Raw genomic sequence first — 17,528 nt, 5'->3', positions numbered from 1 at the left:
TATAATTTGCCTGATTTTATACAACATTTTATTCCTAAAAAAATGGTGAAAATATTTTTTTTTCTGGCTGAGTGATAAAAAGAGATAACCAAAATTTCCTCTGTAAAAGCCTTTGAATTTAATATGTCCAAAAAATTAAACAATCAAATTTTGCACTTTTTTGTTCTAGAAATGTATGCAAATTAGCGCATATTTAATTAGATAACGGCTAATTTGCAAATTTAAACATAACATTTTAGAAAACTTGTAATACAAAATTTTTTTGCAATTTTTTATGTAATAAATCAGCTGGGGTAGTATGATGATATCTATTAGTTAACTTTTTTACCCTATTCACCTGGGGTGTCTCGCCACTTTAACAAACATAAAAAGGGCTATTTTTAAAACCTCCACAATTGCTCAACACAGCTTAGTTTTGAATATATTTTGTAGTTTGTTAAGTGAAAAATAAAGGTATTGTTACTGCTTAAACAGGTTTCTACGGTTCTCTAGGGAAATGCAGGAGACAGTTAAAGTATAGCAATTTAACATGATAAATAATTGATTGAATCACTGACATGTGAGAGTGAGTATTCATGAGGTCATACATGAGGGGGCGGAGCCTGTAACTGACTGTGACCAATAATTCTAGTGTTTGTGTGGATGACAATGTGTGAGCAAGGAAAAGGGGGCGTGTCTTGCTTCAGCACATAATTCAACACAATATATCTGCACCTGCCTGTTATCAGTCTGCCATATTTTTATGTTTGTGTTATGACCGACAGTCATTCGGCTGTAGTCTTCTGGTCAAACTCCACTCGAACGCTTTTAGTTTAGACCTACTAACCTTAGCATACTCTAGTCACTATCACTCAGATGAGTAAGTTTTTATTACTTACGGAGGTGTGGAAGATGTCTGAGCCTGGCTATTGGCTACTTATTCAGTAAATGCATTAATATTATAGGTTTCAGTGCTGATAACAATATTTAGAGCTAGTCAAAGGATTTCGGAAGGGCCTTTATCAATTCAGTTAGTTATTTGATCTCAAAATTGTCTTCAGAGGTTAAAGGTGAGGTTGTATGTGTGTTTGAAGACACTATGGGAATGAACTCAACAGGAATGTCTGTGCACATCTGGGGTCCATGTGGACATAAGGGGACAGATCAGGAAGAAAGTGTCAGTCTTGACTAGACCAAAAGACAACACAGCCTGACTTGACAACCACTATCCATGGCCTCATAAATCACCAAAGCACTAATACACACTCACACATATACACACAAACACAGCCTTCTCTATATGACTTTTAGACCATATAAACCTCTTTTCTTTAACACAAAAGAGTAATTTCAACATAGTTTGGTCAGTTTTACCACCAGAAAGTCAGGCACACACAAATGTATTCACTTAGTCTGACCCGATTAAAACCAGGGGTGCAAAGTACTTGTACTTAGATAACAATACTATATTTAGGCATTATTTTAGGAATTTTTAAAAACTTTACTAATTGTTAAATATGTATTTACAATTTCATTTAGACCATCTAAGTACACTTTACAGGTCATTAAAGCTGCAATATGGAAGATTGTTTGGTTAAAAATTTACGAAATTCTATTTTAAGCCAGTAGCCTACATAAAAAACAAAAAACAAAAAAAAAACCCTCAGTGTTCAAACTTATCTTCTTGCCTTATCTTGATATATTATAGTAGGCTTATCAAATATATTTCGGTTTTGAGCTGCAGGGTCGTATTTCGAGGGAAATCCCTAGCCTACATAAGTCATGCTCCACTAGTATATCACGTGCGTGGCGTGTTGCTACAATTGTTTGAACTAAATAGTTAGACAGCATTTAACATTATAAGCTCTAAACAGCAACAATAACCCTTCTTGGGGAATCACTTATTGTTAAAATATAGCTAGAAACCTTGAACTGAAAAGTCTGTGATCAAAAAAGGAAAGCGTACTGAACAGATTCCAAAAAACGATTCGAAGCGCAACGGTAGATGTGACATCAAATTGCTCAAAGGACTTTTTTTTTGGAAATACATTTTGTGGTCATTTTTCTTACTGTCCAAATCTGCTTTGATATGGTGATCTCTGGTAACCATGGAGATTCAAAAGCATCCAATTAATCGCAGTGTAGAAGCACAACTGACATGAAAGGGTTAGTTCACCCAAAAATGAAAATAACATCATTAATTACTCACCCTCATGTCGTTCCACACCCTTAAAACTTTTTTTAATCTTCAGAACACAAATTAAGATATTGTTGATCAAATCCGATGGCTCAGTGAGGCCTCCACAGACGGCAATTACACTCTCTTTTTCAATGCCCAGAAAGCTACTAAAAACATTTAAAACAGTTCATATGACAACAGTGGTTCAACCTTAATATTAATATTAATATTTGCAAAAATAACAAAATAGCGACTTTATTTCACAATATCTAGTGATGGGCGATTTCAAAACACTGCTTCATGAAGCTTCGAAGCTTTACGAATCATTTGTTTCGAATCAGTGGTTCGGAGCGCGTATCAAACTGCCAAAGTCACATGAACTATTGAAGTTTCAAAACGCTTATGATGTAACCAAGCCTCGTTTACTGAAATCATGTGATTTTGGCGCTCCGAACCACTGATTCGAAACAAATGATTCGTAAAGATTCGAAGCTTCATGAAGCAGTGTTTTGAAATCACCCATCACTAGATATTGTTGAATAAAGTCGCTATTTTGTTATTTTTTTTTCAGAATAAAAAATATTCTCGTCGCTTTATAATATTAAGGTTAAACCACTGTAATCACATGAACTGATTTAAATATGTTTTTAGTAGCTTTCTGGGCATTGAAAAAGCGAGTGTTATTGCTGGAGATGCAGGCCTTACTGAGCCATCGGATTTTATCAAAAAATATCTTAATTTGTGTTCTGGGTCTTACGTGTGTGGAACAACATTAGGGTGAGTAATAAATGACAGAATTTTCATTTTTGGGTGAAGTAATCCTTTAAAATCTACTCCACAAATTACATGTAATTTTATGTATCAACCACGGATGGCGATAGAGAGTTGCACAAAATTCCTTAGTGCAGCTTTAAATCTTTGTTTTTATCGTTCTAATAATAAGCAAATCAAATTATTTTAATTTACTTTTATTTAAAGAAAACAAAAACAATAAACAAAACAGAATTCTTTAGAGTAAAATGTAATAACTAGGCCTCTATGAATACACCTCTATAAGCAATTTTGACCTAAAGCATTTTTTTTTTATTAATGCATTAAATAATTTGTTTTATACACATCATTAGTAATAAACTGAACGATAATTGCTTTTAAATAAATGAGGTTAAATTTCAAATTAATCAATTTCAGGACAGGTTTTAGGAAGGATTGAGTTTAACTAGTAGCCTATTGTGGTGAAACAGGTTTCTTTAACATGTTTGCGCATCAAAATACTTGAATGAGAAAATCTCCCCTCTCTCTGAAGAAAGAAAAGCTTACTTTTACATTTAAAATAGTACATTTAAATAGGAATACTTTTGACTTTCGCTCAGTGTTCTTATATAAAAGTAAAACACTAGATAAAAATAACCCATATTTTAACTTAAAAACTTCTATTTACTTTTTACACCTCTGATTACAACTAAAAAGGAAACTGACATTGGAAGAGAATATTTAAATGAAGCTATGTGAAGGATTTAGAGCGTTTAAGTATAGATTGGCCTCGCTCTAATGTGTGTGTCAAGGTAGAATGAACTGACTCCATTGACAGACTGCATTTGACTGCGGCTATGAGGCCTATACAGTGACGAGAACACCAGGTCTCTGTTTTGTTGACACAGTGATCAAGCCAAGATCAATCTCCCTCTGAAAGGAAAATTTAATCATGCTGTTCGGCTGTCGTTGTCTCTGTCTGGCCTAATCAGCAGCCATTTTACCTTCACCCACAGCATGCCATAGAGCAAAGTCCAGCTCTTTATCTACCTCTAACCTGCACACTATGAATGCTCCCTGTGACACACACTCGCTCTCTCGCTCTCTCTCTCTCTTTCCCGCTCTTGTTTATGTTCTTTTGCTGGCTCAGTTTCTTCACCGAAACCTGTTGTAGACAGCCAGCCAATGGAGTGACAGTAACTTGTGCTCAAAATAGTTTATGGATTGTTTGAAGTAAAAATACACCAAATATATTGTAGTACTTTGGGATGAATGAATAGACATCGAGGGCACATATGCAATACTAAGGAGAGTCATCAATATTTCAATGACTGATTCTAAAAGCTTTACATTTGCACCCACCCACCTTGATTATTTGGTTTCATTCTTGATTAGATGTCCTGTAGATATAAATAACAACAGTTCATTACTAACTATTCTCACTAATAATGTCACTTTCCATTTCAGAAAAAAAAAAAAAACCATTTTACTAATATGCAAATGCTTCAAATGAATGTCACTCTGGCAGACTTTTAATGACTAATATGCAAATGGCTCATTTATCATACAAATGACTCAAACTTCAGCACTCATAAAGAGAAAAGAAAGAAAAGAAAGTCTAAATCCATCTGCCTCAGGGCACACCTTGAAAAAACCTGACACCTAAGCAATCGCCTGTGGCACGAACAGGGTGTTGCTCTGAGAGGCCCATGCAAGCACCTCTTTAAAGAACACCCGCAAAAGTCAACAAAGCACACCCCTCCTACAGGATACAGTTAAGGATGCTGTGCTCGTCATTTGCATAGCACATCTTCTGGGACGGCCTTGTGTGTGTGTTTTAGGTCACCTTTTCCTTATATTCAGTTTTCTGTCTCTGTCCATCTTTGCCCCTTTAACCGTTTTACACAGGCTCTCTTCAGTCTAAAAAGTGGCAAACAGGATAGAGATAATGAGAGACGTGGCAAGACTGAGGAAGTAATAGAGATGAAAGTGATTTTATACATGAATGTCTCTTATCAGCGTCTGTTGTCCTATCAGCAGAATATGGCTCATAACATCCAGGATTAATACAGCAAGAACGGAAGTTATTACTCACCTTCACGCTGTCCGGTAAAAGGCCAGCGTCACAGGTGTGATGTTTTTCCATATCAGCATCAGCACTGCGCAGCACCTGTCGCACTTTAGGAACAACAGTGCTTTAGTGTATGATACTGTTATAGGCCTAACATGATTTGTTATTATTAATATTCCTTGTGGGGGGGAAAAGTGCACTTAATTGTATTGAATGAACACCTGTAGTGTACTACAAGGTGATGTAGTTACATTGTACTTAAATAAGTACTGTGTAATATTAATTAACTATACTATAGAGTTTGGGTTTGGTTTAAGGGTTAGTTATTATGCATAATTTACTGTTATTACATGTAGTAACATGTAACTGCACTGTAAAAAAGAATTGTTGGTTTAACTTTAAAAAGTAAGTTACCTGGTTGCCTTTTAAAGTTCAGTGAAATTAAAAATTGATGAAGGCGATTGATTTAATCAACAGAAACTCAAAATAGTATGTTATTTGAACCGCATTAATTATTGAAATTGATTTGACAAAAGATAACAAATCCTAAAAATATTTTTTTGTGTCACAGTGTGTCACCTTAAAATGAAGTGTTACCAATAGTGTTGTAGTAGGCCTAGTCAAGACCGTTTCGGTCTTGTCTTGGTCTCAGACTAAAAGGACTCAATTTCAACATTATTGAAATGTTTGAAAGGACATTATTTCAACACCGGTCAAGAGCACAACTGCGGGATATCGCTAAATGACGTTGCATTGTCTGATTTCTTTGTTAACATTAATGTGATTGGATGTAAAACTCACACTGGTCTTGGTCTCGGTTTAGGCTGTCTTGACTACAACACTAGTTGCCAACTATTATTTAAAAAAAAAGTGCAATTAAAGAGAGTACGATTTCATGACTGTTTCTTAACACACTTAAGCACACTTTTAAAAAGTGCACTTTGTAATAAAGTCAAGTTTTACTTTAAAGTACATTTTAAATAATTGTTTAAATAACATTTTGTCCTGCTTTAAAAAAAGAGCACTTATTTAATTGATGTTTTACAAACATACTAAAGTACTTGACTACAATTGTAATGGCTGTTTGTTATTCAAAATTACATTTAAAGTTAATATATTTTAAATGTTTTAAACTGCAAGTGTGTACTTACAAATGGCATACAAGTTTCAATAGAAATGACTTATGACTTAGAAATGATTATTTAGACACCATAAATGCTTGTCAGTTCATTTGACAGTACAGTTTAACCATGTTTCAAAGACAATATAAGTAATAATTATGAAATTACATATAAAGATGTATTTAAGTCCTACTTAAGTGGGTCAAAAAAGCACTTTTAATTAGATAATTATATTTGAAAACATTACATTCATTTCGCACTCTTTATAAAAGTACACTAAAGTTGTTCAAAATGTCCCAGTGGTTTTAGGACCCTACTGACTACTTTAATTGCATGCAAAACATATTTCTTCAAAGTATCTTCTTTTGTTTTCTGCAGAAGAAAGAAAGTCATACAGGTTTGGAACACTTTGCTGTGAACTATTCCTTTAAAACTGAGATAATCAAAGTTCTTAATTAGGTCACAATGGAAAAGGTACGCTCCAGTTTAGTCATGATGGGAAGGGCCCTCTGTTCCTTGTCCCTAATTTGCCATTGTGTCACCCTGGAAACCATATCAGTGGTGTATTGGCGTATCTTATCAGGCTGGTGCCCCAGCAGCAAGGTCCCTTTGTGTTTCTCATGAAGAAATAGCTACTATAGATTCCCACCAGGAGACCCAGGGCAGAGTCTACTTTACATTCTCTCATATTCTCCAGCCCCGTCTATCTTTCATCCTTGCCTCGCTTTTGCATGTGATCCGCTCTGCCTTTGAAAAAGCTCTACAGAGTGACGTGACAAGAGAGAATGGTTTCACAGCTCTCTGTGATAAAGCAAAAAACACTGAGCTGAACCGTGTGGCTTGAGAGTTCTGCCTGCCATCAGTCTCAGAGGACCAAAAGAGACAGGGTGGGATATTTCACACCAAAATAAGAAAGAACACAATAAAATACATGTTTAAAATCATCATGAAAACTTTCTGGTTCTTGCGGTATAGATGATTTATCATTACCGGATGCTCTTGGGGACAATAAAACATGATAGGGCTATTATCCTGGCAGATGTGCAACATGGTTGTTATATTGCTCATGCTCTCATTTTACAGTAAGGGTCTTCAAAATGTCACCCTTCAGATTGTGATTGTTTTATTTAAACATACAGTGGGATCCAAATGCTTTTGTTTTTCAGTGTTTTCTAACTTGATACAAAGATTTGCATTACAGCTCATCAGCATAACAATTTGACAGCAGCACTTAAAGGATTAGTTCACCCAAAAATGAAAATTACCCCATAATTTACGCACCCTCAAGCCACCTATGTGACTTTCTTCTTTCAGGCAAACACAATCAAAGTTTGAAAATATCCTGGCTCGTTCAAGTTTTATAATGGGAGTGAATGGAGGATGAGATTTTGAAGCCCAAAAAAGTGCATCCATTGATCATAAAATGTACTCCATGTGGCTCAGGGGGGTTAATAAAGACCTTCTGAAGCAAATCGATGTGTTCGTGCAAGACAAATATCCTTATTTAAAACTTTATGAAGTAAAATAATGAGCTTCTGCCGCGACTTACGTCTAAAACTTCCGCAATCTTCCACAATGTTATGGCGTTCTACACTATGTCCTACGTTATAACGTAGTACATCTGAAGCTTGTTATTTTACTTTATAAAGTTTTAAATAAGGATATCTGTCTTACACAAACACATTGATTCACTTCAGAAGGCCTTTATTAACCCCCCAGAGCTGCATGGAGTACATCTTATGATCAATGGATGCACTTTTTTGGCCTTCAAAATCTCATCCTCCAATCATTCCCATTAAAAACTTGGATGAGCCGGGATATTTTAAAATATTACTCTGATTGTGTTTGGCTGAAAGAAGAAAGTCATATAGACCTAGGATGGCTTGAGGGTGAGTAAATTATGGGGTAATTTTCATTTTTGGGTGAACTATCCCTTTAAGCTGTATTTTAACCGTAAGTTTATATACATTTATGTCAAACCTGATGATCATGTTACTTGATCTCAAATGTCAAAATGGGGCAATTCTTGTGCAATTACAATTCTGTATTAATCTTTATTTCTGCAATGATCAGGGCACTTACTGCTTATTTCTTCACTCATTTGCAGAAACTAGGGGCAGTACACTTAAAAGTACAACTTTCTACCTGTAAAGGGTGCATATTCTTTTCTTAGAGTATAATATGTACCCTTAAGAAACTACTTTGAACCTTTTATGGGTGATAAATAAGGTACATTTTTGGACTTTCTTTCTGGCAGTGTTCTGTTCATCCTTGATTAGATGCATTGCAATACTTTAAGACATCATAAAAATGACAACAACTTATAAAACTGACTAAGAGTCAGTGTAAAAGCTGTTCTAAAATACTATCTAGGGTAATTTATATACATCAATGTATAATATTTTTTTTACATTTGACTATTTTCAATAGTGTCACATTTATATTTTAGGAATATGTATATTTAAAATAACTCCAAAGCATATGTGAGAAGTTTCTTTTAATAAGAAGAGAACATAACAAACATTAAGAACATACCATGAAACGATCAACCAAATAAAGCAATATATATATATATTAAGACACTTATCTTCTAAGCCCAATGGCCAAAAAGCTGGGTTTAAATAAAACTAAACAGTACAAGAACATCAATTCTGACCTGCTTTCTTACAAGACTTGCAAGAAATTTGTGTATGAATGACATGATGGCTTGAGACAAAGTTTTTATTTTTAAAACTGCTTTAAAACCTCTGAGGAAGATTTTAAAATGACGAGATCTTACAAAAATACATCATGGCAATTTCGCTAGGGTCTGTATAATTTTCTGATAAAAAGGTAGTTACAAAGCATTTTTGTAACAAAACAATCCCACCCCTCCCCAACAGTGAAGAACAGAGAGGTCACTAGTGCAAAGTATTGTATGGAAATGGCCCTTAGTGCATTGTCTGCTGATCTAAATAAGAGCCGAAGCTGAGCATTGGCACACTGGAATAACAGTGAAAGGTCTTTGACATCTTTTTCATGAATCTTACTCTAAAAAGGGAAGTCTGGAAAACAAATAAGCTGGATTTACCACAGTTTAATCCATCTTTGTCAAACTTTTATCTCTTTATATATATATATATATACTTAACACAAAATTCTTCAGAATATACAAAATGACTTCATGGCCAAATGTAAAAAAAGTAATTCTTCAGCTTCTCTGAGGGACAAGCATAACGATACACACTCTCCTTACATGTGCACTGTATGTTAGTGCACTTCAAATGAACATGCGTTATGCTGTAACACAAAACAGGAGAGTTTCCCTGTAACACAGTAACACCTGCTCACAGCAGTAACCTGAACTCAATCATGCTCACGTCCTCTTATTGTCACATTGTTTACGTAACTTCACAACACAAAATCGTACAAGATATATTAAATTCTTCCCTTCATAAATAAATGCCTAACTCCTGCTTCCCCAAAACAGTATATACACATGGCATCATTTGTATACATCTTCTGTGTTACATCCAAGAACCAAAAACGTTTAGTTCCTGAATATATGTTAATTAAATTAGTTTCTGTAAAATAGCATTGGAACGGTCCTTTGGTTCAGGTAAAAGCATTTTTCTCAGCATCACTCTTAAAAATAAAGGTTCTTATTGGCATCTAGGGTTCCAAAAAAGAACCTTCAACATCCATGGAACCCTTTCATTGCACAAAAGGTTCTTTAGTAGAAAAGGGATTCTTTTAAAACACTAAGAAAAAATGGTTCTTTTAAGAACTGTTCACTGAAAGGTTCTTTGGGGAACCAAAATGTTTCTTGTATGCGGTGTTACTTTTAAAAGTAATGTTACTCCCTAAAAAAATAACTAATTGCATTACTTTTTGTAGGAAGTAATGCGTTACTTTACTAGTTACTTGAAAAAATTAATCTGATTATGTACGTAACTCAAGTTACTTGTAATTCGTTACCCCCAACATTTCTTAAATGGAATCACCCCCTTTATTTTTAAGAGTGCAGGAAACGTATTGTTGGCAAAGCAAGCTCTGAGATGAAGATGTCCTGCCATTAAGAGTCTGTAGAGTTCAAATGGCTGGTAAGCACATTAGGATGCATTGAGGACAGACCTGCTGTAGAGGGTCTGGTAATACGCACCAGAGTCAATGGCGGACGGACCAGCAGTGTCATAGATCTGTTTGGCAGCCATGGGAGAAGATGTGGTGTAGCTGTTGTAAGCCATCACCTGGTCCTGGTATGACTTGAGGTCCATCTTCTGCTCGTTGGACATGAGATTGGTGATGGAGAACGGATGGTTGAAATTGTAGTGTGGGTCCATGGACTTCAGAGGGTCGTTCTGCAGGTCCAGGTGCTGCATCGGGCTGGCCAACAGGTGAGGGCTGCCGCCCATGCCCTGAGAGTGCAGGTGCGAGCTGGACGGGGGCATGGAGGAGGACACCGAAGACGGGATTGGCACCGGTGAGCTGTGTGAAAGGTTGGGCGCTTGAGAAGGGCAGTCCAGCTGCACCAGGCTCCTCTGCTGCTCCTCCGAGGCTGATCCGGCATGGGAGCTGTCGGAATGGGCAGAGTCGGCACCTTCGGAGCCGGTGGCGGGACTGTGCTCCTCCTGCATCCCCTCACCACTGTGGCCGCCCTTGGCGGCACTGCCACCCTCCTGGGACTTTGTCGAGCTCTTTTTACCGGATTTTTCCTCGATCTTGAAGCGCTTCTGGCGACGCAGGTAGCAGCCGTTCTCGAACATGTTCCCGGAATTGGGATGCAATGCCCAGTAGGAGCCCTTGCCAGGCTTGTCAGGTGAACGCGCCACTTTGACGAAGCAGTCGTTGAAGGACAGAGAGTGGCGGATGGAGTTCTGCCAGCGTTGCTGGTTCTCGCGGTAGTACGGGAACAGATCCATGATCCACTGGTAGATTTCGTTGAGGGTTAGCATCTTGCTGTTGGACTGCTGGATCGCCATCGTGATGAGGGATATGTAGGAGTACGGTGGCTTGGCGTGGGTCAGAGAGCGACGGTATGGCTTTGGCATCTCCTTAGTCCGGTTAAGAGAGGTAGGAGAGGGGTAGCTGATCTGGGACATGGGCTGACCCATGCTTTGGTAATGCGAGAGGGGACCCAGCGAGGAGGCTGAAGACCCCAGCTGGGTCAGAGAACTGGGGTTCAGAGAGGAGGGGGACAGGCTCATGTGGTTGGGGCCTCCACCCATGCTGCTCAATGGGCTGCTGTTGAGACCTGTGCTGGGATAGCCCATATTCATGCTGGATGTGGAACAGGCCGAGTTCAGATTTATGTAGCTGTTCAAGCTGCTCACTGAGTTCATGGCGCTCGGAGAGGAATACATCTGAAAGAAAATAACACAGGACATTAATGTTTCGCCTTCAATTTGTTATCAAGAGTTTAGTAACTATAAAACAAAATCTAACAGTTTATGAACACACACAACATTAGATTATAACAGCATTTCACCTAAGGCTTCTATATTATAAAGTTAATGCTAAACTACAATACAACCTAACTTTGTTAAATTCTAACATAGAATATATTATATTCTATTACACGATTTGTATAGAATTAAGTGTAATTTAAGTGTTTTATAATGACATCTTTTCTTTCCTTTTTACAATATAAAACAAAATTTCAGTTAAAATAGCACTATTGTGATGTTTTAATGTCGGTGTTAAAATAGCAATGAGTCTCAGAAATAGAAATAAACACAAAGAAATACTAAATAAACAAATAAATAATAATAATAATTAGGCTACAATTATGGCGCAGTGTTCGCGGTCACGAAATTTTGGGCAGAAATAAAACAAGTTTGAATGGAAATGCGCAAATATAGAATGGAGAATAAAATTTGAAAATAATGCTGCTTTATGAATAAACAATTCTCTATTCTATAAAATTCACAGATAACGTTTTCTAGATTATTGGTTCCACTGGCATATAAAACGAGAGTGTAACCTCAAATTAAAATCGAAATCTAACAGAAAACTAAATGTCGACTCTTAAAAATAATATAATTTATTCAATTAATAAATTAATAGTAACGTGCATAAATGACATCTCTATAGATGGTATTTTATTGTCCTATTTAAATGTTACATGTTATTTCGTAATTCTATCTATATATCTATCTATCTATCTATCTATCTATCTATCTATCTATCTATCTATCTATCTATCTATCTATCTATCTATCTATCTATCTATCTATCTATCTATCATATTCTTATATATATATATATATATATATATATATATATATATATATATATATATATATATATATATATATATATATATATATATATTTGATTAACTATCAATCGAATATTGAAGACTTTCCAGAACTTACCTCGCTTGCCTCACTGTAGAAAGCATTCCATTCCGGAATTTCATGCGATTCCATCTTCACGGAGCTCAACATCCCCAAATAAAGTTGTAACTCGTAAGAAAGTGACCGGAGACTAACCGTGTATTAAAATACCCTTGTGTGTTTTTTTTTTTCCTCAGCGGTTTTGTAAAAAAAAAACAAAAAAACAACAACAACAAAACTGTCCCACAAGACGACACACTTTGTAATTCCACGTAATATTACGGCATGAACTGTAATAAAAAAGTTAGACAAAGTTAGGCTCTTCTGTTGTCTTCAGTCCCGTGGATCAATCAGTTGGTTTCTCATGATTGGGTACCTTAGTTCTCTCGGTTCTTGTGTGTGGAAGGACCCGTAAACATTTTCAAGTAATCCCGAGAAGTCCAAAGTGAAGCTGTCGTGGAGACTGTCAGGTCTCTGTGGTGAATACTGTAGAAAAGCCTCACCTCAGGCTTTAAACACGCGCAGGTGAGGGACCGCCCAAAACAGGCCCCGGGACTCAGGAAGACGTCCCTAAAGGTCTCTCTTGCCCCCTGCTGTTCTGTATATTGGCCAGCCGACGCATCCAGCTCAATTGTCATCCCAGACAACTTCAGGCCTAGAATGAAAATGAATAGAAATGTAGAAGATTTTGGGCAACTTACAGAAGGATGGGCTTCTTATAGACTTCTGATAGATAGATAGATAGATAGATAGATAGATAGATAGATAGATAGATAGATAGATAGATAGATAGATAGATAGATAGATAGATAGATAGATAGATAGATAGATAGATAGATAGATAGATAGATACTGGTGAGGTTCTTGACTTGCTTTTGATTTGTCAATCTTTTGATTCCGTCATCAGTGATGAGTTCAGGGTGGTATAAGCTCATCAGGGCTTAAACTCATCACGGCGGGGTTCCGCATCAGTAATCTGAGGTGCCAGTTTTAAAAGTTGTTAAATCCCCTCGGCTATCACTTTCACGACGGTCACAGTAAGAGAAGGACGGTGATTAATTCTCGAGATTTAAAAAAGATGATCTCATGCCGTCATTTCTCAAATCTGAGGAGAACATATGCGATTGAAGAACTACAAGAGAATCGAAATATGCTGATTTGATGGTTAAAGGCGTAGTGTGAGATTAGAAAATATGCAATGCATGCGATAAAACCGCCTTCTCTTGATATTTTCGTTTTAATTACAAATTTATCGTAGTTTTTTGGTTCATATTTATCCTATAGCTATTCTTTTTAATGATCCTATAACCTATCATTATTTTATTTCAAGCAAATCGCTTTTATTTGCCTTTTTCCTGGTCAAACATAGATTCAAATTTTGAAGGCTTTCCACAAATTTTCAATGAGAACATTTGTGAACTTTTTCCTGGCTTGAAATGACCCGTGAAGATGCGACTGTAGTAGCTGGGAATACACATCTGTTGTTAGGCGCAGACAGGAACATCACAATGTCAATGCATTTCCTAATGGCTAATGAATGGAGATGTAATTGATCAATTGGCGGGGGGTCGACAGGATTAGGAGAGACCTGACCCCCAAAATGCAATTTATGAGATGTTCCCATGGAACAACAATCTCCAAACATGTCAATCTAAAATAGATATGAGCTAGAATTATTCACAGAATTGCTATTAATTTTATGATAGCTTGTATCAAATCAGATGGGATGAATTTTCAACAAATTTTCCTATCTGTGTGTGTACATGATCATGTATAAAAGACACAAACTCTCTTGAGAATTGCAGACTTGTCTGTGTAGAGTTCGGCACGCTTTTCTTCCTCAGTAATCCCCGCGCGCGGAGTCTTGAGATGGTGTATTGGCGAACACACATCTGAACATCCTCCTGCTGGCTCAGCGCTTCTCATGCCAATGCAGCGGCGCATCGTTCATTAACACCTCTATAATTGGATAACAATAGTCTTAATGGGTGACGCTAATGGAGGAAGCAGAATATTAGAAACGTGTCTTAAGGCTTTTGAGGAGTCGAACAGCAGTGAGTCATTAATGATAGTCTAACAGGTTGAAAATACGAAGAATTCACATAATAAGCAGACTCCAGGCAGGAAGTTTTCACCCTAAAATCTATTAAAATAAATACGAAAAGCTTCAAGAACAATAGCAATATCTGTATTTGTCGTAATTTAGGCTGTTACTGTATGTTATATTAAAAAATAGCCTTCACTTAAGTGGCTTTTTATTTCATCAATGTTATATATTAGCCTATCTGCAAGCACAGTTTATAGGCTACTTCTAAGATTTGAGTGCACAATACAAGCGCAATTGGGGGTCTTTTATGTGACTAAATGTACAGAAGACTGATTTTAAGTAGTCCCCCCCCCCCCTGAACATCAACGAATCACGTGTTCCATGTCTGACCACCCTTACAAAAGAGAATTTTATTCAAGTGTATATGTATTTTAAACTAAAAATAAGTCTATTTTTATGTACTTCTCAGAAATATACTTAAAATTACAAGTACTTGACAGAAAAGTCTGTGTATTTGGCCTTTAGATACTCAATCTTTCGATCTAGATATACTTAAAAGTATGTATTCTAAGTATTATTGATTGAGTAGCCTATATTAAATACTTTCTTTTACTGTCTTATATGCTTACATTGTTTGAAAACAGATATGCTCTGAATTCTGAGTGAATTTTTCTGAAGTCCACTGGTAGTAAACTATAATGATGTCAAGTTCACTTAAAGAAAACTTACTTGCAGTACTATTAAACTAATAGTTTAATGAGATCATAAAAGTATTTAACTACCTATAAGTTCACTTAGTTACAGTGCAAATCAAAAATTGTGTAAAAGTTTACCACTTAATGTATTGGCTATTAGAGTTATATGCATATATTGAAAGTGAACTTGAGTACCCTACACTTAAGTGGCTTTTTTATTAGTATTAGTGTTAATATTAATATTATATTAGCCTATCTGCAAGCACAGTTTATGATTTGAGTGCACATTCAATACAATTAAGCACAATTAAAGGAGGTCTTTTATGTGATTAATGTTAAAGACTGATTTTAAGTAAACTTTTTTTTTTCCCCTGAAAATGAATGAATCGCGTGTTCCATGTCTGACCACCCTTACAAAAAAGAAGTTTATTCAAGTGTACTATCGCTTTATTTGTATGTACATCTCATACATATACGTAAAATTAAGTACATTAAAAAATGTTGGGTTAAAAACAACCCAAGTTAGTTTGAAAATGGACAAACTCGGTGGTTGGGTTAAATGTTTGAGCATTGGGCAGTCAACATTGTTTAAAAATGACTACATGTCTGGCTTAAAATTAACCCAAAATAGGTTGGATATTAAAAATCAGACACATAATTACTAGAGGCAACAATAATTATCAAAAGGTGGACATTTATTAATAAGCAATTTAATAAAAGTTCATTGTTAAATTATTATTCATTAAACTGATTAATAAATGTTCATTTATTAAACATATTATTAAATGTTAAAAAAAAAAACATATTTTGGGTTCATTTTAAGCAAGCAATACAGTAATTTTTAAACAATATTAGAGTTAAATAAAACTACCCAGCATACAAACATTTAACCCAACTGTTGGGTTTGTCCAACATTTTTTAGAGCGTATACTTGAAAGAAAAATCTAAGTATATTTAGCATACTTGTACTCAATCTTTTGATTAAGCCTATTAAATACTTTCTTTTACATACTGTCTTATGAACTTACATTACAAATATATTTTCTAAACAAATACTGATTTATAAAGAAAACAGATATGCAGTGTGAATTTGTGTAGAAGTGCACTAAACTATAATGTTAAGTTCACTTATAGAAAACTTGAATTCTTGCAGGATAAAACTAGTAGTTTAATGTAGTATACGTCAAAGTGTAAACTATGAAAGTATTTAACTAGTAAAATACCTATAAGTTCACTTGTTACGGTACAAACAAAAAACTGTGTACTCAATAAAAAATGTGTAGCCTACTCAAAGTTTACACTTTAGGCTACTAAAAAGTATTCTTTTATACACTAAAAAGGGGGCCAATTTAGTCCCAAGTAGTATTGAAATAGTATACTTACTACATAAAGTTTACTTAAAAATATACAGTACTTGAGCTTTAAGCATATAGGCCTACCTAATAAAACCAACTTAAAGTAGGTCAATGGTTTGGCCAATCGTTTTGCTGAGGCTACATTCTGTTCTATTCTATAGAAAAGTATATATGTAAAATTACAGTTCTTTTGAGGTTTTACACGCTGCAAAATGCATGAAAAAGTTTTTTTTATAAACTAAATCCATTGCCCCTATTGTGTTGTTGCATGGTATTTTTGGTTTATACAGACACATACTGTCCAGTCCCATGAGGTTTAATGGCATTCATGTCACTAAATGCTTTTTGGTTTACATTTCATCCCGCTTATCAACTAAATCAAGCGTTTACTAAACAAGCCGATACAGTTTCGTTCTGTTTCAATGTGTTGTAGAATATTTCCATCTGCTGGACAAAGTTCGGCATTACAGAAAATGACAAAACCCACGAGACTTTCACTGTTCATTTACAATCATTGAGATACTATTATAGTTTTTATTTTATTAGGCTTTTTTCTTTTTTTTTTTAGTTTTTGTTAAATGTCTATAGTTTGTACTCTTTAATTTTAGTTAACATTTATTTTATTTCAAGTAACAAAAATGTTTTAATGAAAATTGACAATTACCTGGATATTGCAGTTGGTCAGAGATTTGACAACATTCAGAGTGACCTGGTTTAACAGCTAACTAACTGTAACATCATGCATATTCAAAAATACTGTAATAAACTGTGACATTTGAAATCATGTCCTTTTTCCACACAAACACAGCAGATAAGCAGACTATAAGAAAGCAAACATGTTCTAACCTTGAACACTTTATAAGAATCTCCAATAGGTATTAAAACAAGCCAGTGAGGTTTACCCATAATCACACTTTCATAATGACTAATTCAAAGTCCAGAGCAGTTCCACCTTTTATTGGGTCATACCGTTTCCACATTGCACCATGTAGTTTTCCAAGTTAACCATGCCGT

At 35.5% G+C, this 17,528-nt stretch overlaps 1 protein-coding gene and 1 long non-coding RNA gene across 2 annotated transcripts; both read right to left on the bottom strand.

Moving 5' to 3' along the window:
- Positions 1–4,784: 4,784 nt before the first annotated feature.
- LOC137022550 (uncharacterized) lies at positions 4,785–12,886 on the bottom strand. Its single transcript, XR_010895403.1, has 3 exons — positions 12,794–12,886; positions 5,004–5,086; positions 4,785–4,828 (listed from the first exon to the last, which is right to left on the bottom strand). It is a non-coding gene; the product is annotated as an uncharacterized lncRNA (long non-coding RNA).
- On the bottom strand, positions 8,589–12,885 carry foxa3 (forkhead box A3). The gene is made up of 2 exons (XM_067388939.1): positions 12,457–12,885; positions 8,589–11,442 (listed from the first exon to the last, which is right to left on the bottom strand). Exons 1-2 carry the CDS (start codon positions 12,526–12,528, stop codon positions 10,192–10,194), a joined length of 1,323 nt encoding a protein of 440 aa, XP_067245040.1. The 5' UTR covers positions 12,529–12,885; the 3' UTR covers positions 8,589–10,191.
- Positions 12,887–17,528: the final 4,642 nt, after the last annotated feature.

This window comes from Chanodichthys erythropterus, chromosome 7 (genome assembly GCF_024489055.1).
Source record: "Chanodichthys erythropterus isolate Z2021 chromosome 7, ASM2448905v1, whole genome shotgun sequence".
NCBI classification, from domain to species: domain Eukaryota; kingdom Metazoa; phylum Chordata; class Actinopteri; order Cypriniformes; family Xenocyprididae; genus Chanodichthys; species Chanodichthys erythropterus.
Note: the sequence above shows the minus strand (reverse complement) of the source record. Positions and strands in the feature narration are given on the sequence as shown.